The sequence below is a fragment of the Cygnus olor genome, chromosome 9 (assembly GCF_009769625.2).
Source record: "Cygnus olor isolate bCygOlo1 chromosome 9, bCygOlo1.pri.v2, whole genome shotgun sequence".
Classification (NCBI taxonomy): Eukaryota; Metazoa; Chordata; class Aves; order Anseriformes; family Anatidae; genus Cygnus; species Cygnus olor.
Genome location: NC_049177.1, coordinates 24,538,941 through 24,563,297, shown reverse-complemented (window position 1 = coordinate 24,563,297; position 24,357 = coordinate 24,538,941). Strand labels below are relative to the sequence as shown.

Sequence of the window (24,357 nt, the reverse complement as noted above, 5' to 3'; positions counted from 1 at the left end):
TACTCATTTTTATAGTTCTATGTATTTTCCTGTAGGAGTTTATTTCAATTGCGTTTTACTAATTTTTGTTCTAGCATACCTTTTCAGACACACTTCTAATTTTATGCTACTAGACAGAGTGAGGCTTAAAAATAATGTAAATAGAGTAACAAGTTTTTCTTGAAAACTGAAAGCCTTCTCATTTAATTTTGAGCTTCTCAGTGTTATTAAGATTAGAAAACTTCAGAATGCCTACAAATATGTTTTTGATAACTTAGTTTCCCCGAAGAAGTTAACCAGTACACACCTTGTATTTACAGTCTTCACCTGCAGAAAGAATAAGTTCATTGACTGAGTTCCAGTCAGTTTTTAAAATAAGGCCATCGTGGGCTTTCCACTGAAACAGAAAAACAAAACAAAAACATAAATGCAACAAGTCTGAGAATTTCTATGTTTAATACTTATCATTAATTATCATTTAGTAGTATTCACACACTCCAGTGTAGATCAAGGTTTCCAACAATATAAATGCACGGGCTTATTCTCTTCTGTAGAAGAATAAATTAAAGACAGCCTGGAACAAGGCCGAATGAAAGCCTAACAATCTGCACGAAAAGAACGTTCCAGAGGATTGCTGCTGTATCTTTCAGCCTTTTTCTAACAAATGGAAAGGCTCTTGCATCTTTCTGCTTCCTCTTTGTTCATTTCTGTAAATTAAAAATTATTTGACAATTTCTATTGTGGATATTCTTCAGGCATGTGATTAAGCATTTCCCTTTTTGTAAATACTTTCTCTCTCTCTCTCAAAAAAGGAAGTTTTAGTTGAAATAGGAGGTGGACAGAAAAAAAGAGCCACATGCACACTGCCTGGAAAATTTTAGCACAAACGTTCAATGTTTGGCAAAGCTATAGATAACTGAAAAGAGTTTTCACATGGGAAGTGAGACCTTAATGTATTAATGATACCTGTAAAACTTTAACATTTGGTTGGAGAGGTTTAATAATCAGCTGCTTTCCTGAAGTATAGAGAACCTTTTCAGAATCAGGTCCCCAGGCTACTGAGTACACCGGTGTTCCTGTAGACACAAAGAAAACATTTCTTATGACTTAACTGATCAAATTATGCAGAAACTGCAACAGCCACTTCAAACTGGTTACTTCAAATCACACATCAAAGATTCAGGAGTAGGAGAAAGCCAGCCTACAGGCAACCATTTGTCCTCCACATGTGTCTGTCTGCACTCACAGCCACGTTTACTGGTTCACTTCATGTTTTAGACAGCCATGGGAACAGCAGTAACATGGACACAACCCTGAAAACCAGCCCTGAAGACCTTCAGCTCACACTGCGCAGCCTTCCCACACTCCTCAAAGGAACAAAAACACATGGAGTGAAGTCCTGGCAAATCCACTCGAGAGAACCAACACCTACCACTTTCAGTGGGACCACTCTAAAGTGACCTCTGAACAAAACATCTACACTTACAAAAACATATAAATAATTGATGACTTTTCCAATGCTACACCTGGGTTACAGAAAAATGTATATGGATTTATTACTGTTATAGGTAGTTTTGTATTGCACCAAAAATATTTTTTAAGATGCCCAGGATCCATAAAGAATCCTCTAACATAACACATTTTTTTGGTTTGCTGCACTTATAAAACAAACAAGCATTGCACATACAAGCAGCTTACAAAATCAAATGACAAAAGATAACACTAGAAAGAGTGGCCTGCAGACTTCACAGATTTTTCCCAATTAACTGATTTTTTTTCAGGTTGAAAACTCCACAACGAGGTATCTGGAATCAAACTGACTGTTCTGTTTTAAACACATGTTATGTTACAGTTTTTAAATGACCTTTTTTGAAAATAGAAGAAAGTGAAAAATTGCACTGAAAAAGCATCCAGGAAAAAAAAAATCAGACTTGCCAACTATGCAAATATTTTCCGTAGTACTTGACAGGATTAGTCTCCCCTCAAGAAGAATCAAAGTATTACCCTACTTGATTCCTTGCAAATAGAAGTAAAAAATTAAGTACAGAGCATGTCCAAACATTTGTTTCTATCACAGCAAAAGCCCTGTAGCAATGAGCAGCAAATTTCAGCACAGCCTCAACATTACAAGACATGGAAACTGTGCATATAAAAGTGCAAGGAGAGGGACTGGGTAGTAAGTCCCCGTCAGATCATTGTTCCTTTTTGTAAGACTTGCTTCAGCATCTTCTGAAATGGGAAAGAGAAGCCTTATTTCGCACCTGTTTTTCACCTCCTGACTGAACATCCTAACTGGCAGAAATGAGGCCCTTGAAGACGGGTTCGGCTGCCTAACATAAGCACCCAGAGCGATGTGATGTGCCTGGGGTACTCCAACAGAGCCACACAGAGCTTCCAGGCACCCCACGGGACCTGACGAAGGTCCATCCCCTCTGGAGTTCGGCAGAATAGCCTGGCTAACCTCCAAGGGTACACCTGTATGTACGCAACCAGAGCTGTGCCCCTGAAGTTCTACCTGAGAAATAAGAAACCTCAGAAAGAGCAGTTGTTACATCCTAAATATTTGTGTTTGACGACTTCATAACTTTAGAAGAGGAAAACAGCAATTCTCCTAAATTCTCAGAAGCTGCACTTCTAGGGATTCCTGCATATTTTAGCTGATAACTAATTAGCAAATTGATCAAATGAATTAATATTGAGTAAATAAACCATTTTTAGTATAGCTATCATTTATGGTAATTAAAAAAACCAAAGGCCTGAGAAATGCTCTTAGGTGGTAAACTTTCCAAATATACTTCTGGCAATTATGCTCCATTTCAAAAAACAAATGACTTAGGTATTACCTCTTAATGTGAATATTTTGAGATTTAGACAGCTAAGTAATTGAACTGACATATCGACTTTCCTAAAATCATCTAATATCTTACCACTTCAGTCTTCAGATGTTCTCTCTGAAGAGAAAAAGGTTTTATTATGGCAACGTCAATTCAACACACTAAACTTGATTCGAGCTTCCACATACTCAAAAGTCTAAACTGCAAGTGATGTCATTGTTCCTGAATATTTCTGTACCTTGTGCATTTTCTTTTATGAGGTCATTTATTCTATGTTACTTAGAAATATAGGATGATGTAATTTTTGTTGTCAACAATGATAGGAGTCAACTCAGAAACATACAGCATGCATTAAGCAAATCTGGCACTAGCTATTATCCTATTGGCAGCAATCTATGCTTAAAATGACAAATTCTGTCACCAGCTGCACAGAAATTCTAAATAAACTAATTTTTGTCCTGCTCTGATGCTGATTTAACAATCAGAAGACTTTTAGATTTAAACCAAATGTTTAACTTTTTTATGATGGCTGACTACTTAACCACAATTTCCAGGGCTTAACAGCAGGAGCTAAGTTAACTCATTTCCTTCTGCACTTAACAAGAACTTGGTTGGGAAAAGACTGCCAACACACTGCACTGCTGTGCAGAGAAAAGTTCAGCAGGACAGAAACTGCAGTGAATTGTACTGGTGATAAATAGCTTGAGGACAAAGTACTGTGACAAAAGATGTGATAAAAGCAGACAAGGTGGACTGAGGGAAGATCCGAAGACGGAATATCAGCATGAAGCATACAGGGTGGGCTTCTTCACATCTCAGTCCTCTTCTTGCAGATGTTAATCCCCAGTGAATCATCCCAGCGGCCACTGTGTGTAGCAGAGAAGGAGCTAAGGTTGAGTGCCAGAGTGATGGAGCAACCACTCAGACACTTTCAGCCACAGCAGATACTTTGGTATTTACAACAGCAAGTCTGTGTGAGACCTCTCCCATTCACAGGAGTAGAAATATTAATTCATACAATGTATGTCTCTATTGCAGCACTATAATAGGAGTGTCATTTTGAATACATTTTGAGTTTGTCCCCTAAAAAGTAAGCTCCACTTCATAACACCTTGTAATTAGACTGTTTCCAGTTCAGATGTTGTCAGTTTGCTTCCAGTAGCCAGAAAGGTAAAGGAAGAAGATGAAGATACTCTACAGGTGAAAAAGCGAGCTTGTGCTCAAAGAGCAATACAGCCACGAGAGAAGCACACGATGGCCAAAGGCTGGATGCAGCAGAGGCCGTGGGCTCACACGAACTTGACTCCGTGCATTGGCACAATGGAAGGACACGCGGCCACAGCACTCCGTATAAGTTCCAAAAAAGCAAAAAAAAGGGGAAAATATATGTTCATGTTTTTCTAGTGAATGAAAATCCAAAGATAGAACAGGCACGTAGACCATCAACCAAAGATAAGAGCCTGAAAATTTATTCCTAATACAAAGAGTGGAATGACTAGAATGTTAGCAACAGTAATCCTTGCATTTCTCAAGATTATCGATAATGAAGTGAAAAATTAGCTCAAACCCAATATAACTCTCTTAAACTACATACACATTTCTGCAGAATCCTACTCTGACCTTAGGTATGTCAGCAGCTTACAGAATGGTCTGTGGGAATCTGATCCTATCACGTTTAAAGGGCTTTGGAGCCTCATAGGTCCTTATCTTAAAACACAAATACATAGATAATTATTTCAAGCAGACCCAATTCTTATAGCGTACCAGAAATTCTAACAAATCAATGGAAATTCAACTTGTATATTTCAAACTAGAATGTCTCCTACTTTAGAATCTACATGAAATCTCAAATAAGCATATAAAAACACACAAAAAAACTTGAAACATATAACAGAAAAATAAAGATGAGTTTGTGCTTCAAGCATTTTTTTCCAAAAGTCACAGTTCAGTTAGCTTACCTTTTTACATTGTAAGCATGAAAAAAAAATATTACATCTGAATATGAACTTCCTCAACAAAATTGAAATACATTTTACATTCACTCCTGTGGTTAAGATGCCTTCAACAGGTTGAAAGAATTTAGATAATTTGTTTTAGAAAGAGATAAGGGTCTGACATTTAACCCAACCCCAGGTGCATGTGGTTTCTTAAAAAATGTCAAAAAGTCACATGATCTTAATGTATGAAGTCTGAAAAACAAAATCTAGCTCAGTATCTTCACTGAAATAGTACAGAAATGTTAGAAATTGTAATTATAAGAAAATAGCATTTCAAAAATACCAAACTTCATTTGTATAAATATGTATTTTCAGCTTGCACTGTTGTATTTTTACAATAATGTAATTTTAAATTGATTTAATAAAAATAACTGAAATGTTCTACTATGCATAGAACTGTAGTTGCAAAGCCAAGATCAAGGTTAGGTCTCCACAGCCCCAGTTCAACAAAGAAATGAAGTACAGGAATGGTTTCACTTCTGTAAGACTGTTTGCATATATTAAATTAGTTACTGGGTTAAATAGGGCTGTTAAGAGTTTTAAAGGGCAGAGGAACTAACCTATATACATTTTGCATCTTTCAAGCATTCTTGCAATGCTCTTAGTAACTTTTTTCCTCAGTTTCGCTGTAAGAGTCTGTGGCTTAATATTTAAAAATGATTCTTCTTATTTTTAATTATTTAGTCTCTCCAGAATCCTTAGCGTGGAACTGAAACTGTTGTCTGAAAATATTGCAACAGTACATTTAATTTTACCTTTTTTTTCTTGAAAAATATCTTATTGAAAATTCAAGCTACACAGTTTTTCCTTTAAATTTATCATATAAAAACAACTGTTTGGAGGGAGGGATCGAATACAAACCATTTCAGATGAAAAGCAAATGTTAAAAAAAAACAAAAACAGGAAAACTGGAATCTATAACAAACTATTTCACACTCATAACAGAACTTCTAATCACAGTTGAGTAATAAAAATTAAATATATATTTTTGCCATTTTCCTTACATCTTAGCAATTTATCTAGCCCAAGACAAAACAAAAGGCAAACACCCACTGAGAAACTTCTACAGGTTGTAGTTAGCATGTCAGGAGGAAAAGGTGATTGTGCCCTATCCTGAAAAAAAATAATCACTTGACAAAAAATTCATAAGAGATATGATATTAAAAAAAAGACAAAACGGATAATAGAAGCTCTTCTTCATTGCAGAGAAGCTCCTGCTTTGAAAATATTTGCTGAAAAATGCCATGATTTATCTTTAATTTTAGTGAAGATTATCTGGGCCTAAAGATCATTAACCAAACCAGGCTTAGGGTCTGTTATTTAAATATATTTTAGATGCCTCAAATTTAAAGTTCTAACTGAACTTTAAGAAAATTAACTTACCTTGCTGAGCTAACGTGGATCTCAGCATTCCACTTTTAGACCAGATTTTCACTTGCCCATCTTCACCAACTGAAAAGTTATCACAGAAATCAGCTTAAAAGCAGTAATAAGTCTAACAATCGTGGCAGTTGTAAACTTATGGCATTTATTGGGAAGTACTGAAGTTAAAATAAGCCTGGATCTTTATACAAGTAATATAGTTTTTACATAGTCTTCCTAACATGCAAATAGATAGTATTTTAAAGAAAAATATTTAAGTCCTTTTCTACTGTTATCAACAAGTCTCTTCCTCTCCTGAAACTCCTTATGGTCTTCTTATCTGAAGCTGCTCCTAGCAAGAGAAAGTCCATCCCTATTCAAGTACTCTAAGTTACGTATTTGCTATTTAGCATCGCTAGTAGTCTACATCTATTTACAGTTCAGTGTCCCAGAGGGTGATTAAATGAATCTCTTAAGAGTCCAAAGAGAGAAGGCGCAGATTTTAAGTATTAAACTGGAGGCTTCACAGTTGATAAATGGTGAAACTGAAGATAACTGGGGGCTCAATTTGGAAGGCTTAAATTTTATAACATAACTTCATGCTACCAAGAAACTTAATTTACTTATTAAAGCTCTTATGTGTTATACAGCAAATTTAGTTATGTACGTATAAAAGAACAGAGATTTTCTAAGGTGTTATCATATTTAAAATGCACAGTTCTTTGCCTTTATTTAAATCCCCCAGATTCGACTGATCGGGAAAAAGGTGCACCTGGACCCTTGATGCCATTCTTTCTTTTGAAGGTAATTTACTTTCAAACTTCAGGTTTTTATATATGGAAGATTTGCCTCTTAAATAGTATTAAAAGTGTAACAAAAACAATGAAAAAAATCCTGTGCCCATTTGATACTGTAAAAATAGAGCCATAAAGAACATTTTAACTGATACAGTATCACCAACGATTCTCTATTCAACTCTCTTGTTGCAGGAGAAGGGTGGTTGACCTCAGAGTACGCTATTTGGATGTGGAGGTGAATTCACACATTCCCCATAAGCATCGTGCAGTTTTTCAAAAAAAAAAAAATATTGAAAGGCAAGTTTGACTTTTTCTTTGGAGAAATTTGCCTTTAAAAAGAACAATATTTCTATCCCTCTGGGATTTAAGAGGAACATGCCAGACGGAGTCCCTTAAAGCACCATTTTAGAGACAGACTGAGTCTGGAAACAAGCAGATCCAAAATTATCTTCAGTACTTCTGGACTGGGTTGGATCTTGTCCAAAGAAATCAGCTGTGCTAGATCAACAGGAGGCTGCAGAAAATTCTGACACCAGCAGAAATCAAGGAGAAGTCTATCACAGGAAACATAATTAGCTTCCCCTTAACATCAAGATAGGTTTTCTTGAGGAAAGTGACAAAAGCAATTAATTACCAAAAGATTTAGGGGAAAAAAAGACACGTAGAGATGCAGACACCAGGAGATCACTCTTCCAGCACCGACAGAGAAAAGAATTAGACAGCAGCTAGACTGCGCCACTACAAACAGTCAAGGAAGAGCTGCACAGGAACATCGAAGATGCTCATGAGGCCTCAGTAAACTTTGCTGGCCAAAAAGCTCCAATGACATGTGCAGGTATAAACGTGCCAACTTAGCAACCTTTTTTTTTTTTTTTTTAACAGACAAGAGAAAAACACACAAGTATTCTCCTTTACGAAGTACTCAATATTTACAAAAGCCTCTAAGCATTGATATTAAAAACATTTACTTTCAAGTAAATAGGATAACTTCTAATAAACAGCATCACAATAAAACAGAAATGTTTTTTACTCACTTTTGTATTAAGGTAGAGAACCATCTTCTAAAACAGCATTGATCAAACAGCACAAAATTAATTTATATTAAACAAAGTGATAATACCTCGAGTGATAACAAAGACTTTAAAAAAATGCAACTTATTTTGGCACACTTTACTTGTTACTGATTTTGTGTTTCCTTTTCCCCCCTTTCTCACAAGGGAGCGAATTTCAAGCTAGACCAGTATGTGAACACTTTAATAGACTCAGTTTTATTAATTCAAATTCAATATAACAAGAATACCTGCTAGGAAATCTGGGACTACATCTTTTAAATATATGTCAGGGATTAAGCTATGTTTCCAAAACACTTTGTTGGGTTTATCCTATAGAGTAAAGCTCTTACGCTCTACACATTTTATTACGTACTGTTTCATAAATTTTAATATTACATTTTTGTACCCTTTCACTTCTTCATGGCATATCATCTATGTATATGAAAAAAAAAACCAAAAAAAACAAACAGCTTTATTTTGAGACCTCTCTCCTCTTATTTCAGCTTTCAAACCGCTTCATTTGCTCAGGAGCGCTTACCTGTGGCCAGAGCTGTTCCCTCGGAATTCCACCTTCCTGCAAGCACGGCTCCGCAGTGGGCTTCCACACTTTTCTCTACTCTTCCCGATTTGGAAATTAAGTGGAACTTCCCTAAACAAAAGTTCAATACAGAAACTGAGTACCTATTTTTGCGAATCGGTATTTACTTTGTTCTCTTCTGTTAACAATGCATGCGCAAAACGAGAAGAAGAAACCAACAAAAACAAGCAGAATTACATTGTTCACAACTATGATTTGCCCAAACAAATGAACATTTGCAGAAGAAACATTTGTAAACTAGCTAAAACATGTTTCTTTTTCCCCTTTTGGTATACGTAATCTTTGTTTCGCCTACTCATTTTGCTTGTGCCCCTCTAAAGTGTGCGTGTTTCTCTGGGGACGCAGCCGCCTGCTGTTATTTCATTGTCCGAAAGCTAACAAACAGAGGTAGGCACGCTGCAGCCCAGCAGAGTCCTTGGGTTTTCTTTTTTTTAAGATCTGAAAAATCACTCAGCACCAAAAGCATAATGGAAAAGCTCCTACAATCTGACCATCAGCGAGCACGTTTCTCTGAGGAAGTCTTACTGCTTGCATTATGGGGCTGTTATGGAAATTCACAGAAGCCAAAAAACAAAGCTATTAATGATTTCAACAGAAGCATGAGGAAGTCTTTCTTTCCAAATGAGGGATGTTGCTTAAATCCAGGAAGATCAAATTTAAACTGGACCAAAGAGCAGACAAAGGAGGACTTGGAAACATGTGACAGAACAAATGTGTGGCTTAGAATAGTTCAGCAATTCAAATTAACTACTTTAAAACCAAAACTCTTTTAAAATTATTTTATCTAATGTCTGCCAGTAAGCCCCTAAAAGCTATTTTCATTGTGAGCAGAATTCTTTGAAATAAATACTACACAGCTACCTCACACCAAGTGCACGCAAATGCTCCGTCACTTCAGATGGGATCAGTTTTCCATTAATAACATACACATATGACATGACACATATGACCCTCCTGCTGAGAGTATGAATTATAGGACAGGCCACACCTGGTCTGGTTAAATAGTGGGATCCCAGAACGTATTGAGAAAACACAGAGAGAAAGGGGGGGCATATTTTGAGTTAAGAACAGCGTGGAAATAAGTGCCTGAAGGTATTTTTGTTGGTCATTGCCCTTATGACAAGCTTGAGGGGGAGGAATGGATAAAAAGAAGGCAGCTTAACCTGTCAAAATGAGGTATCTCCTGTGCAGAAGAACTAGATACCTAGTTGGAACTACAATATTGACATCAGCAAAAAGACCCTTCAGCAGTCACCAGCTAATGGGAAAGCTTCCAGAGCACCGCTGGGCTCAGCGCTCCTTAAGGAAAAGCGCAGAAGTTGGCTGCCTCTTGCAGGAGGTGGAGGAAGGCTCTCTGACCTCAGGAAAGCTGCTAGGGTAGGCTACGGCCCCTGAAGTAACTGGATGATGGAAGCCATCAGCAGAGGTGCCAGAAGCATCTCTAGAAAACCCAGCAGCAGTGAGACAGGGCCCGGCTGAGTACAGGCAGAGGCGGCCGCGCCACCAGCATGGGCCGGGCCTGGCACAAAGAGCTGGGGGCAGAAAAAGAGACTAAAAACCTGTCCATCTTGGCAAAGAAACATGTTATCAAGGCAAGTATGTGTGTGCAGGTGAGAGTGGAGTTAACTACGAACCACACAGAAAGTAAAACCTTAGACACCACCACACTAAACACACAGAAAAAAAAACAACACTTCACCAATCTTGGCTACTGTGCAAGCGGCCTGCGCTTCCAGGAGCCTGAAGTGACTTTTATTGTGTCTTATTTTGCACTTCAATTTAAGAAACAAAACAAAAACAAAAACTTGAGAACAAAAGCAGACTAAAAGCAAACACAAAGCATTCTGGTAGATCTGTCAGTAAATAAACATCAGGCGGACATCAGTGCTCTTCCTAGTATTATTCAAATGAGTACAATTACGCTTTGTCTTCATTTTCAGCATATAAACAAAAAGGCACAAGCATCCAGCCAACTCTCTGCCAATGCAGGATTTCCAAGCTAAGGACTTAATACTGAAGAAAAAGAATGGTTTGTATAAATCAGTTTATTTGAACAGACCATTTTAAAGATCATACACTGAACTACACATTTTGGCTTTTCATTACCACTCAGTAAAGGCCTTGGTACTCCTCTAAGAAGCCCCTGCAACCTGACACATACCAGGAAAGAAACAAAAAAAGAACAACAACAAAAAAAAAGACAGTTGGCAAGCGACTGAGTATTTGGGTTTAAGTCACATTATCGGGAAAACAATGGGCCATGTCACTGTACAGGATAAAGCCCTGTGACACTGGGAGGCATTCACTCGCTGATCCATCTTCTGCACCCCTTCCAGGTCTGCCAGCTCCTACTTTTTCAGAAGATATCTTCCAAATAATAAAACGTAGCAATTTGTGGCCTAGTAGGAAAGAATATATTTTCAAATAAAAACAGGTCCTTCTTTGGTGCTAAGAATTCATCTGGAAAGAGGACCATGTGTTTAAAAACTGTACACTAATACTTAAGCACAAATCAAAATTTTCAAGGTTATCATCTTTATTTCTGTAATTTCTTTACTTTTCCAACATGAATTTACAACTTACGATAGTCAAATCAATGGGACTCATTAAATACATTTTTTTCATTGCATTCTCACATAGAAGTTGCTCCAAAAGCAAATTTCAATGGATTTCTCTGCCTTCTTCTCTCTTCTGTTCTTCAATTTAACATTCAAGTAGTAGAGGCTTTCAAATAGAAGTTATTGCCTTCTTATACACAATTAAAAAGGGAAAATTTTAGCTATATGCTTAGAATAGATAGAAGTGATTCAACTTAACCTTACTTTAAATCTGAGATTTGTAAAATACTGTTCCCTGATTTTTATGAAGTACTGAAGCCAGAAGCTGTCCTCAAGCCTAAAGTGACTCTCCAGTTCTGGAGGAATTTCAAGTGGGAGATTAGCAGCCTATTTAAATACAGAATAAAAAAGATGTATGTTTTGTTCATTACTTTTCACAGACTCTTAAATGCTGACCTAATGCAAAATTATTAATAAAAAAAGAGTTAAAAAATAGGTCTATTCCCTCATGATTTGTGCTTAATATGCAATTTAAAGCTGAACATATTCTTTATCTTTGTAAATAAAGTAGTAACATAATCAATGTAAGTAGGAAGTAAAAGAACAATATCCCACAAGAGATGAAACTCAGAAGAACACCCAAGAGGATTAAATTTACATTTGCTCTAATTTCACAAACATCTGGAGTTGAACCAGGAATTAAATGCAACCCTGTAAAGACATTATACTCAATTTCCATCAGATTCAGCAAATTTCCAGGAATCCTTATCATAGAGATGAATTAGCTGCTGCAGGAAAATTGCAGGCTTGACACATAAGGCATGATATATATGTAGTAGCTAAACAAAATTTAAAATTTTACTATTAAAAAAAAAGTAATTCAGAAACAAAACTTGATTATACACTTACAATGCAGTAATTCACTCACACATGCATAAAAAAACCCAAACCTTTGCAAGATAAGTTATATCCATTAAAAGTGCTAGGTTAGGTTACACTAGGAGAAAAACTGAAAATTTCTGCATAAAGATTTATCTCCATTTATTCTTTTCCAAATTAGGTTAGCACTGTTTTTTTTATTTCTATTTCATTGGGTAAAATTGAACAGAACTATGATTTTTTCTGACTAATACATTTCAGGAACAGTTTTCCAAAAATCAACTTTTCAGGCTGAATTTACCACTCATTGCTAGGAGCTTACCCCTTAGTCTGAACAACAGCTACTAGGTTAAAAAAAAAGTCTGTGAGAAAGCAGATAAAGTGCTAACTTATACAAGACAAAAAAAAGTGAATTAATTACGGAAAAAAATAATTAATTCCATGAGTAAGAGCAAAGCCAGTCAAATGTTACTGCCTAAGAAGGGAATTCAGCTGAATCTTCCCATCAGTGGGGGCATGGCGACAACTCTTCCACATGGACTGTCACCAGCCCGTGCCACAGCTGCCCCTCGTTACGGTGTTCACTAATTCAGTGTTTTTTCATCACATTGCTGCCCCTTTCCATAAAAATTGTAGGGATGGAGGGCACTCTCTCTCTCTGGAGCTTGTTCCAAAGTTATTGATTACCTGGTAGCAAGCCCCCTACAAGTCTGACCGTGGAGTCCCACTTTCTTTCTTTTCTTAGGGAGCAGGAAAAAAAACTTTCTAGGTTTTCATTTTTTTCATTTAGTTTTGTTTAAATTTAGACTCAAAGCTTATATACAAATTGGGATTTACTCTATTCAGTTTAATAAAAACTACATCCTATCTTCCTTATGCAATATCCTATGTTACCCTCCTAGCTCAGGGTATCTACTGCTCTGTACAACCTTCTGTCACCCGAGAAACAGGCCAGGCCGGGAGACTTCAGACTTTGAATGGACAGTACCTATTCCAGCTGTAACACCATTAAGGTGATAATCCTTAGGAATGTGCCGAGAACTGTACAATCCAAAGGGCCTACGTGTTTGTAAAAAGAAAAAAAAAATCCCACTGAGCAATAAAAAAAAATCCCTCTGCAAGTTGGCAGAGGCAGCCAAATCAGTTTATACTGCATGCAAGCAAGAAACAGCTGCATTAAAAGAAAGTGAAAGTTTATCAAGCTGATCTCCAGAAGCTGGACAATGACAGTTTACAGACTCTCAAGTGCATATGGATTCTGAGACAGAGTTACATGATTGTTTACATGTTGTATAAAAAAAATCCACCCCCCCCCTTTTTTTTTTTTTTTTAATATGGAAGAGACAGCATTCTTCCTGGCCCTTTTGTCTCTATTCCTTGCAGCTGAAATCTTTACGAAGTACTCCACCATTAGCTAGAATCCCAAAATGACAACTTTAGGCTAGACAGCATATGTTTGGTAAAAGCTACAAATGAACAAAAAGAGTCTTATCAAGGAAAATGCAGATCAAGATTAAGGGACTGGTTTAGAATTTGTTGGTCAGACAACTAAAATCTCGTGCAGCAACAAGAATCATCTGCTAGGCTGCAAGAACCCCTCACTATAAACCCCTGCAAATTGATTTAAGTCACTTAGAGTAATCCCAACCTCTAAGAATTAAATGACAGCCTTAAAAAGCCCTAACAAATCCCAGATAAGATTCGGGGCCCTACCTATACATGATGTTATTCGCGACTCTATTGCTAAAGGGTAGCTCTGTTGCAGTTCAATTAATCCACTTGCAGGAGAAGGGCACCCATACCTACTAGACGCTACATCAACTAGAACTGCTACCTTACCTAAATTTGCATGGGGTATAGACTAAAGCATGTCAGAAGGGATGCTACCAGAACATGCTTTTTTCATTTTTTATTTAAGACTTCTCAAAAAATAAAACCAGATTTTCAACCTTTCAATTAATCTATGGAGACAATTTATTTTTCCTCATGTATCTTACTGATACAAAACCCAGAGGAAAATGAGAGAAAAAAAATTGCATACCGGACTTAAGTCATCTTTTTCATGAAGGTATTTGTAGCCCTTATCTACACACCGAATACCTCGAAGGGATCGTGGCCTCCAGTCTGTGAACTGAACTTTCAGCCTTCCTTACTGTTAAGTGCAACCATTGCTAGCAGCCAGAGAAATTGACAAAATTTCATGCAAGGAATGAATTTTCCCTGCCTTCTTCAAGCAGGTGTTCTCCCTCCCCATCCATACAGAAAGCCATGGTGGACACACCAGCTCCAGCCTGCTAATGCCCAGTAACAAACCCTCTGTTCCCTACCAGGCTCACTGGGAAGCTAGGCACACAAGCAGCCCTCACAAAGGAAACATACTAGACCCACAAATCCAAGGTTCTGGCCACAACCTGGGCAGAAGTTAACTGGAAATCCTCCACCAGTCCCACTGAAACCATCAATACGTCCCCGTGAAAGCGATCGATAAGGTCAGGGACTGATGGCCATTATTATTCTGATGGGAACTCTACAATTGACCACGATCTGTTCTGCCTGAAAGAGCTGGCAGGGATTTAAAGCAGCGAAGTGCTTTGAGTTCACTGCTGAGAAACTCCCATCGCTGCCGTTTTTGTCGGAACGCAGCTTTACCACCAAGACCTCTGACCGTTGGCAGAAGAATATAAACTCAGTTTAGTAGATTCGTGTGATCTGCTTCTTTGTGCACATAATTAACGCTGTCAGCAGGACAGTTAATTGACTTATTCTGAAACCTTTCACTGTGTTTTCAACGGAATAAAACAAAGGTACAAGATGTTAGGATCTATGTAAGGACTGCTCAACTTCTGCAAGCCAGTCACAGAGCTTTTCCAAGTCTCCCATTCGCCACGTTCTTGGATGCACCACATGGTAGTGTTAGAAACCCTTCCCAAACTAACATCCCATCAGCAGGCTCACGGTCAATAACAAGGTCAATGTAAGATAAAATAAAAGCAGATTTCATAAAGGATCAAACACCTTGTAGTCTTAGTTTTAAAATTGACAGGTTCAGGAAGAAACACCCTAGTCTAAATTACTTGGTTTCCACACCGTAGGTTCTTTACAGCAGAAATAAAAAGGGGGTGGATGAAAATGTCTCTTTGCTGTTATTTTTCATATTTTCTTTAAAAAAAACGGAGAAAATCATCCAAGTGTTTTACTTAATGAAGAAAAGGGATAAGAGAAGAAGAGAAAGGGAAAATATATGCAGAAAACTGTCAATGGCATGGATCATAATCCCAATTGCAGCACCAGGAAGAAAGGAGACAAGTCTGACATGACTTGAATGGACTGCTTCATAATAAATGTAAAATAATAATGAAGCTAGTTACCTAAGATTTCTTCACTGAAACAGGGATATGAAAAAACTGCCATCATACAGGAAAAAAATTTTGACTGTGTTTAAGTCGGACAAAAATTAATGTCTCTTTGGGGAGGAAGAAAGAAAACAAGCTATAATAATCAAACCTCCTAGCTCCTGCTTCCCTTCCACAAAGCAGAATCCGCGCACTGGAATACAGTCACTACCGTCACTACTGTCATAAAGTCCAGTCCGGTACACGACTACACTGGAGACACAGCAGCACACAGCAGATATATGTGTATATACGTCTGCCACCATGGCAGACACACAGACTAGTCTTACAGATCTGATGACAGCCAGAACTAGCTGCTTCAGAGGGATATTCAAGACTCCAGAGAAAGCAGATACAGGACGTGTTCTTGTAGTATGTCCAAGATATAGCCTACGTTGATATTAAACATAACAATTAAGCAATTTCAGTATCTTCTGTTTTGATAGCTATAAGTGATCTGGTATCTATGTTGGTGAGTAGTCCAGACATATTTAAAGCTACTGGATAACGAAATAGACAAATGGGAAATGAGCTGCGAAATATGACAGAATTTGACTTTACGTATAAAATTATGCATCTGCTGACAGAAGTATGTCTAATAATGTTGTATCAGTGAAAACTATACTAATACAATGTATTAATTTCGAAACATCTATTTTGTTACATCAGTGCAACTCCTATATAGGTATTTGAAATTGTTTTATTGCAGATTATTTACATGCAAATAATTCTGTAAGTATTTGAGACATAAGCACAAAGTTGTATAACATTATAAGTATCTTTAATTGACTTACCATCAGAACTTGTAAGAACAAAGCTCTCAGCATGGGACTGCTTCTTCCCACCTACACTTCTGGGAAGCCAGTGAAGATCTATGGGATACGTATCATCTGGGAGTTTCACTACTCGAGTAGTCTCACTAGTTAAAAGGTTCCATTTCATAATTTGGTGGTCATCACTGCAGGAATATAGCTCATCAGCTGTAGTCCATCCCACACAGCTAACTAATTCCTTATGTTTAATTAAATTAAGGAAATCTGAAAATTTTAATCATTAAAAATGGACATAAAATATCTCAGTACAGTAGCATTATTTTCATAAGATTACATAAAATGTTTTGTATATAGGAAACGTAATTCTTCATTTTTTTCTTTGCTCTTTTGTGTCAAGGAAAGAGATGATAGAAATTCACCAGGATATAAAGCAGACAAGCCATATCATGTAAAAATAGAATTACTATGATATATATTTATTTATTGAAACATTGCAGAACCGTTGGGTTACACCTGTACAGCATCTTAGTGAACAATACAAGTGCAAATCGCCCTGTTATTGTTCACATCAACACACGTGGTGTTGGTTTATTAACACCACAATGTATTTAAACTGTTGACGTATTTGTTAAGAAATGTAATATCACGCTTTTGTTTGTATCTGCTATGTGTGCATCCTCTTACAAGCAAGTATATAATATCACTACTCCTATTTACTGTCTTGGAAAGATTTAACATCACTACAAACAGGAAAGGAAAGAAAAACTCAAAAGTTAGTAGCAAAACATTGACAGCTTCTGAAGAATGTTCCACATCTCTTAAAACATTGCCCTTAAAGACTGCACTAGATGGTGAGATTAAAAAAAAGCCACCTGCAATTTACAAATATTTTACTACAAGGTTTAAGATAAATAAAATCCTTTCTAGAAAAGAAACTAAACACAAATAATATGTTTTTCTGTGGTTTATTCTGAGACAAAGGATATGCTTTGGTTCCTTTAAAAGTGAAGTCTTCAGTCTCATTTCAGTTGTTCAGATGTATCATTAAAAACGGTACGTAGGTATAACTGTAATAAAACAAAGCAAACATATATAAGTAGCCAAAACTAAAAAGGAAGATACCAACAGCAAGACAAAGTTTTGAATGACCAGTATTGCATTAGCACTGTGCCAAAATGAACCTGAGTTTTAAGGGAATTCTGTTTGTACAGTACCCAACTGCATACTTAACATGATTGCTGAGTATAAACACTGGGCAATTTAAAGAACAACTCATGGTAGGAGCATTTTGCTGGAATGTTGTAAGCTGAAACACCGACGTTGCCTTGTGCAGACATATAGCCATGACAGTAGCAAGGGAAAACCTGGAATCACAAACTTTTCAAGAAGTTTCGTGCTTAGTGACAGCACTATGAGAAAAGCTATGTTATGAAAACAATCTTGCTGTGACCAAATTATACAATATCTTACTCTGTCATCCACCGCTATTTGTAATGTTCATGATACTTTACTGCAACGCAGTAATTCCATAAGCAGTTCAAAGAGGGCCCGCGGTCCCATCCCCTTCCCTCTTTTAACAGCAAAAGCCTTGCGAGTCTGTGCCTGGACAGGATGGAGGCACTGATCCAGGTTAAAACTCATTCGCCCTTCAGGATGGAAAGAAGTGAGTGCGAGAGGTTTGGGGCAAACGGTATGCTCCCAGGAGAGCACAATGACACACAATGCAACCTTCTGAACTCCTGGAATTTTTTCCATCATAAAAACGATGACATGTCAAACAGGTACTATGCAGAACTTAGGAAACATTAAAAGGATGCCCAAAGGATAAAATAACTTAATTTTCAACGCTACTTAACTACTGAATGTGTCAATCAATGTAATTTTTAAATAATTCTCTCTCTCATATTTGAATGTCTAATTTCGTTCTCATGCCTTAACCAAAAACCGCGTGGCAAACCTCACCATGCAGGCGTTTAGAAGGGGCCTAAGTCTGTGCTCAACTTCCAACTTTTAATCAAGTCCCTGACTTCCACATAGCGGTAATGCCTTTGCTCAGCAGGGCCATATACCTGTTCAGCCTATGCTGCAACGTTTTCCACACTTAAACCCACCCTTTCAGCTGCTGCTTTGTAGTTTTTAACTTCTTATTTCTCACTTCAGAGTTTCAGGAGACACGCTGGTATGGCCAGCTTCCACCGCAGGGACGCCCCAAACAAATCGTCATGTGAATTTTTTTTTAAAAAATCACATTAATTCTGTTAATTTACTTTCAAGGAATGAAATAATTATTGTGATTTTTGAAAAGGCCAGTTTGAAACACTCCTTGTGTGCACCTGAATGGCACGAACGCTTCCCCTTGCCCGAGATACTCGCAGAGCACTCCGCGGCCGTGCGGCTACACCTGTCAGCGCCAGGTGAGGTGTTAGGGGCACAGGACAGCTCGGACAGCGGCGACTCCTCTCATCCTACACCCTTCGTGCATGCATTCAGGGCAGGAACTCAGCAGAGTCTAACTGCTAGCGCATCAGCTGAAAGCATTTCCTAGAAGCTTTTAAAAAAGATACGGCAATAAGGAGGCGGCTGGGCACCAACTGCAGGCAGCAAGTTGCTCTACATGAGCTCGGCTCAGCTTCTGCCGGCCTCAAACTGTTGCCCTTTTTTAAAAAACCACCTCAGCCCCGTGCCTCCTCATTGCAATTCCCATCCTGCGCTCTCCTCCCCTCAGCTGCTCTCCCTCCGGAGCTGCTGGACGAGAAGTGAGGGCTCAGAGAGGGCCGGAAAGGTTGAGCAAGGCTGTGCGCGGCGGACAGAGGGAGGCAGAGGGACGCGGCCCCCCCTTTTCCCTCAGGGACAGGACCGAGGCCGGTGCCCAGCTCGCTCCCCAGCGGCCGCTCCCTCCCGCCAAGCACCCCCGTGGAGCCGGGGGACCACTGGTCCACAGCCGGCCGCCTGCCCGCGGCTCTCCCCGCACCCCCGCGGGTCCCAGCTCGTAGCCCCCCTCACATCGCCTTTACCTGCGCCGGGACGGGGAGAGCAGAGCGGAGACAGCCGCGCCCGCTCCCTCAGCGGCCGGCCTGAGGCGGCCCCCGGCGGCTCCCGCCTGCCTCCCAGCACAGGCGGCGTCTCCGCGGCCCCCCCGTCTCTATAGCGACTTCCCGCGAGACTTCGCCTTCCTCCTCCTCCTCCTCCTCCTCCTCCTTCTTCTTCTTCCTCCCTCCTTCTCCTCCTCCTCCTCCTCCCCCCACCCCACGCCACCTCACGGGCCCGGGGGGGCCGTGTCAGACCAGGTGATGCGGCTCCCCGCGCCGCCCGTTAATTAGCGCCGACTGAAAACCCCACTCCATTTTTATTATTATCACTTTTTTTATTAATTATTATTACGTTTTACTCGTAAAAGCCCCGTCCGCTCGGCCGAGCCGTCCCGCCGCACGCCCAGGCGCCTCCCACTGACCTACTTCCAAAACCCAAACGACCCCTCCGTCCCCTTTGCACGGGGAGCGGCTGAGGCGCCTCAAACACCACCTATCGCGCCTCAACCTCCCTTGTTAAAAAGCCATAAAAAATAAAATAAAATAAAATAAAATAAAAAACACCCCAAAAACGGCCCTGAGCGCGGTGAGGCGCCAAGATGGCGCCCGGCGGGGCTTTTTTTTTTTTTTTTTTTTTTTCCTTTTTTTTTTTCCCTCCTTTCAAACGCGCGGCGGGCCGGCCCCCGCCCCTCCCAGCGTGCCCCGCGCCTTTCTAACGAATTTCGGTTCGAGTTCGCCGTTTGGGCGCCATTTTCGAGTGTGGCAGCCGCTGAGCCGCCGCGGCCAGCCCAGCCCGCAGCCCCGCTGCCGCTCCGAGCCGCCCCGGCCGGGGAGCCGGCGGCCGGTCCCCGGGGCAGGGGGACGCGGGGGGCTTCCTGAGGAGGAGGCGCCCCTGAGGAAGGCGAGCGGCGGGGGGTCGCTGAGGCGGTGAGGAGAGCGGCCGGGAGCGGGGGCGGCGGGCGCTGCCCTTAAAGCCCTGAGGGGCGGCGGAGCCCCCCTGGCTGTGAGGGGCTCGGTGCCCGGCCCCGCTGTGTGAGAGGTTTTGGGGGGAGGGGTGGCAGCGGGCTGTCCGCAGCCCCGGGGGTAGGGGAGGCAGCGCTCCCCCTGCGCCCTAGGGACCGGCGGGGGGAGCGGGGTGCTGAGCCCCGGGGTGCGGAGGCCGGGCTTTGATCCGCTTATACAGCGGGGACCTTCCCGCAGCCAGCTCCGCTGCTCCTCCGTGCCCCGAGCCCGAGAGCTAAGCCGCTTGAAAAGCCCGCGGCGGGGCTGCAGCCGCGTCCCTCAGGGCGAGGGGTGGCTTTAAAGGCTCCGAGCTGCTCGCTGACACCGGCTCTCGGCCTCGGAGCCGTGAGGGAGCCTTTCTGCCCGGCTCCTTCTCGCCCTGCCCGGGGCAGGGGGTCGCCGAGAGCTGCTTTTAACCCGCACCTCGGGGCTGGCCTGAGAGGGGGGCTGGGCACGGGCTTGGGAAGTTCGTGAGGGAGCCGGCGGCCGCTTCATCGCCGTTTGAAGGCTGAGGTGAGGGATCGGGCTGGTCCCTCCTGGTGAAGCCTGTGCGGCTTGGAAGGGGCCGATAAGGTAGATGGGTCCGTATTGCGCCATTCCGCTTGAGTGGAACGGTTTTGGGGGGAAAAAAAAAAATAAGTAAATCTGGTGCTCTGAGAGCTCTAATTGTCTGAGACAGCCATTGCGGAACACTTCTGAACCGGGGCACTGACTCAAATTGCCTTAAAATGAGATCTCTCGCTCGTTTCCCCCCTCCCCCATTGTCCCAAATGAAGGGCTCTCATGAGAGTGTGGGCTGGGGGTAGGTCTGAAAACGTCAAATGATTGGCACCAATTGTAAGATGACTTTCTAACCACGTCAGTTTTTTATCTTGTGAGAAGTAAACTTTCTCATGTCTGTTTTTTTCTGCAAAGTAACTTCGCCACTTGCTGCGATTTAAACTCTTTGGGGAGAGTTTCGCTCCCGCGGCCGTCTTTCTTCGCATCGGTTGTTTTCTATTTCTACTTTTTTTTGGGAGCTGTGCTTAAGTGCCAGCTGATGGACTTTTGTACCGCTTCCTTCTTGATCAGATAACTTGAACATCAGAACTAGATGAAGGTATTTCGTCTTGCTTTCTCTGTTAAATGCTGAATGCTAGCAGTAGAGGCTGTTATATGTCGTGAAACGAGCGTATTGATTTAAACCGCTTAAGAGCCAAGCGTTTGCTATAATTACACGGCTCTTTTTGTTTGTGTACACGCATACAGCCAGCATGGAGCGTTGAAAGTAAAACGGGTGTCAGGTCTGAAAGGTGTATGTGAAGAGCGCTTCCAGGAGAGGGGAGACATATGGCTTTTCAGTTTGTTTTGCAAATGCGTCTTTAACTCTTTGACCCCCAGCATCACGGTTGCTTTCTCTGAGCATGCTAACTTCACTGAACATGGCCGTGTGAGTTTTCAGTAGGTAGATTCATGCTGTTTCTGCAGATTAGGGTGGGTCCGTTGTTGTTTGGGGTGATGGGTGATATGTTTGCGAGGCTCAGCCTTTGTTTTCGTTTCGAATTTGGATTTTTGCCTTGAGAATACATCTAGTCTTTAGTTTCCACGATAGTCAAACATCTGGATTAACACATAGGTATATTCCTTAGGGGATTGTAGTTCAATGCATAGATCACAGGGTTTTCTTGTTTATGTCAGAAAAGGAGGTAGATCCCTTCAGTAGTTTGATTGCTTGGAGTTGGAGGGGAACAGCCAACAGATAACCATGGCAAGCAAGAGCACCAAAACATCCACAGCAGCCCATCAGAAGGGCAGGAAGCCTTTAGAGGATTCCACCAGTGACATGGAAGTGGAAAAACAAGGAGGCAGACAGCTTGGTGAAGTACGACCACAAGGTAGGTCTGAATTTTGTGGTTCCGATGGCATGTAAACTAGATGATAGTGCATATTTAGCAACAATGCTCAGTTGAATTTACTGATTATGCCAGATGGGGATTCACTCTTTTCTCGTCTAGAAAGGAATATTGAAAGCCTTGACTCCTGGCAAGTTCAAACTGCTTTTAAAGTGGTAAAGAGGGTTTGCAAAGAGTTAAAGTGTTTGGACCAGTGACACAGTACAAGTGCAAAAGCAATTTTGTAGGTTTTCTCCTAATAAAGCCTATTTCGTATTCCTGTTCTATAACATTGTACTTAAGATTATGGTACAACAGCAGGATTTTTCAAATTTATATGCAGCCAATGGTATGGGTTTTCTTGGAATGGAATAAATGTCAAGTTTATTTACTTAACTCTTAAAATGATTTGACTTTCTTTTTCATGAATCAGTGTGTTTTCTTGTGTTCCTTGAGGTTGTTGTTGAAAATGTCTGGAAAAACAGCAGCGTGTGTCTTTTTCGGTAGCCAGATAGGCAATTATTAAAGCAAAGGTATTTGATAAATGGATTGATATGTTGAAATTGGTGGCAAAAACTGCTGTCTATTTGAAGAAAAAGTTGCTAGTAACTGTTGAAAAGCTGCTTTGCTTACAACTAGCAGATATCCAGGGGGCCAGTTTGTTTTCGTAACAAACTTCCTGTCTTTGCAGAGTAGTTGTGCTGTCATTACAGCTTTCAGAGCATTGTGCAGCGATCCCCAAATCTTGCAGAGTGACTTGCGAGCACGCTTGAAATGTGGCTTTGCACTTATTAATTAGAAAGACTTTGCCTGTTTCAGATTTGTAGGCTTATTGTGACGGTTGTAGCAACTGTAATTACAGAGTGCCTATTAAAGTGTGTTAGAATAAGAATTACATAATGAAAGAACAAACCCACTAGTGAATCGATGGGACATCTTAAGTACCTCTTTTTAAAGACTCAGTTCATTGGAAGAAGGATTTTAATACCACTTAGCTTATTTTAATAATTGCACGCAAATGTACAGGTCTGGTTAATATAGAAACGATGTTTGCTTATCGAATTGAACACTTTACAAGGTGTCTAGTCATTGAGAGCTTATAGTCTTAATTTTCTTTCTGCTTATTTTGAATGGTTTTTAGCAGTCTCAGATGAGGTGCTTGAAAATCGAAGTTTAGAAGAGATTTTGGGTAGCATCCCTCCTCCCCCACCTCCAGCAATGACCAATGAACCTGGTGCTCCTCGTCTCATGATAACTCATATTGTAAACCACAACTTCAAATCCTATGCAGGGGAGCAAACTTTGGGACCTTTTCATAAGGTATCTTTCTTTTACCTTAATCATTTTCTAAATGAAGGTAAGACTTCACTGTGCTGGTATTCCTTCCTGTATTTTCACATAACCTTACCTCAGAAAAACTGAAGAATATTTAGGTTTTAGAATTGCTTCTAGGGTGATATTCTGTATTTTAGTTGTTGGACAGAAGAGAAAACAGTTAAGTGCAACTTTCTGATAGTGTACAATTTTAATTTGTCAGTAAACCTTAAAAAGGCACACTTTTCTCTTTATTTCGTTTACTGGGGAATTTTTAGGGGTAAGTCTGAAGAATGAGAATATTTTTTAGTGCCCACAAGAGACTTACGTGGCTAATCATGAAACTTTCCTTGCGAACATGCTTGCTAAGTGCAGTATCGTTTTGAGTTAACAAGTTAAAATTTAGAAAGCTGAGCTGAGTTGAGGTGTTTTTTTCCTTAAATAAGTTGTACTGCTCTACCTTTGGCAGTGCAGATTAAGCTATCAAATAATCTGCAGTTTTCTTCACTAGAAATAGCTGTGTTTTAAACTATTCACAAATGAAGCAGATGATGTTACACTGGCCAGGGTCTATTTCCCTTTGACTGTCACTTTTTTTTTCTTTTACTATGCAGCGTTTTTCATGTATTATTGGGCCAAATGGCAGTGGAAAATCCAATATCATTGATGCAATGCTTTTTGTGTTTGGGTATCGAGCACAAAAAATCAGATCCAAAAAACTCTCTGTGCTGATCCATAGTTCTGATGAGCATATGGACATCCAGAGTTGTTCTGTGGAAGTCCACTTCCAAAAGATCGTTGACAAGGTATGTATTCCTCTATTCAGAGCAGGGGAGACTTATTTTCTTTAAGGATTTGACGGCTTTAATAATTGATTAGTCTGAGCTGGGGAAAACTTCATAGCATAATTAGTTTACCAT

At 40.3% G+C, this 24,357-nt stretch overlaps 2 protein-coding genes across 11 annotated transcripts in view; one reads left to right on the top strand and one right to left on the bottom strand.

The window, feature by feature from the left end:
• IFT80 (intraflagellar transport 80) overlaps window positions 1-19,391 on the bottom strand; it is a 47,454-nt gene extending 28,063 nt beyond the window's left edge. The window contains exons 1-8 of one of the 4 annotated variants that reach the window (XM_040566882.1): window positions 19,236-19,391; window positions 18,555-18,769; window positions 17,208-17,288; window positions 16,243-16,464; window positions 8,560-8,670; window positions 6,194-6,262; window positions 946-1,055; window positions 287-376 (exon numbers count right to left, since the gene is read on the bottom strand). In XM_040566882.1, the coding sequence (XP_040422816.1) occupies window positions 287-376; window positions 946-1,055; window positions 6,194-6,262; window positions 8,560-8,670; window positions 16,243-16,464; window positions 17,208-17,244 (639 nt within the window). In that variant the 5' untranslated portion in view covers window positions 17,245-17,288; window positions 18,555-18,769; window positions 19,236-19,391. Of the gene's footprint in view, window positions 1-286; window positions 377-945; window positions 1,056-6,193; window positions 6,263-8,559; window positions 8,671-16,242; window positions 17,289-17,850; window positions 17,858-18,554; window positions 18,770-19,235 lie in introns of all 4 variants that reach the window. The other 3 variants (XM_040566884.1, XM_040566885.1, XM_040566881.1) reach the window with 3 other exon arrangements.
• Window positions 19,392-19,940: 549 nt separating this feature from the next.
• The window catches only part of SMC4 (structural maintenance of chromosomes 4), a 36,986-nt gene continuing 32,569 nt past the window's right edge, over window positions 19,941-24,357 (top strand). The window contains exons 1-5 of one of the 7 annotated variants that reach the window (XM_040566912.1): window positions 19,971-20,177; window positions 21,168-21,351; window positions 21,935-22,126; window positions 23,268-23,443; window positions 24,052-24,243. In XM_040566912.1, coding sequence (XP_040422846.1) covers window positions 21,997-22,126; window positions 23,268-23,443; window positions 24,052-24,243 — 498 coding nt within the window. In that variant the 5' untranslated portion in view covers window positions 19,971-20,177; window positions 21,168-21,351; window positions 21,935-21,996. Of the gene's footprint in view, window positions 20,178-21,167; window positions 21,352-21,929; window positions 22,127-23,264; window positions 23,444-24,051; window positions 24,244-24,357 lie in introns of those variants that run through there. The other 6 variants (XM_040566911.1, XM_040566910.1, XM_040566908.1 and 3 more) reach the window with 6 other exon arrangements.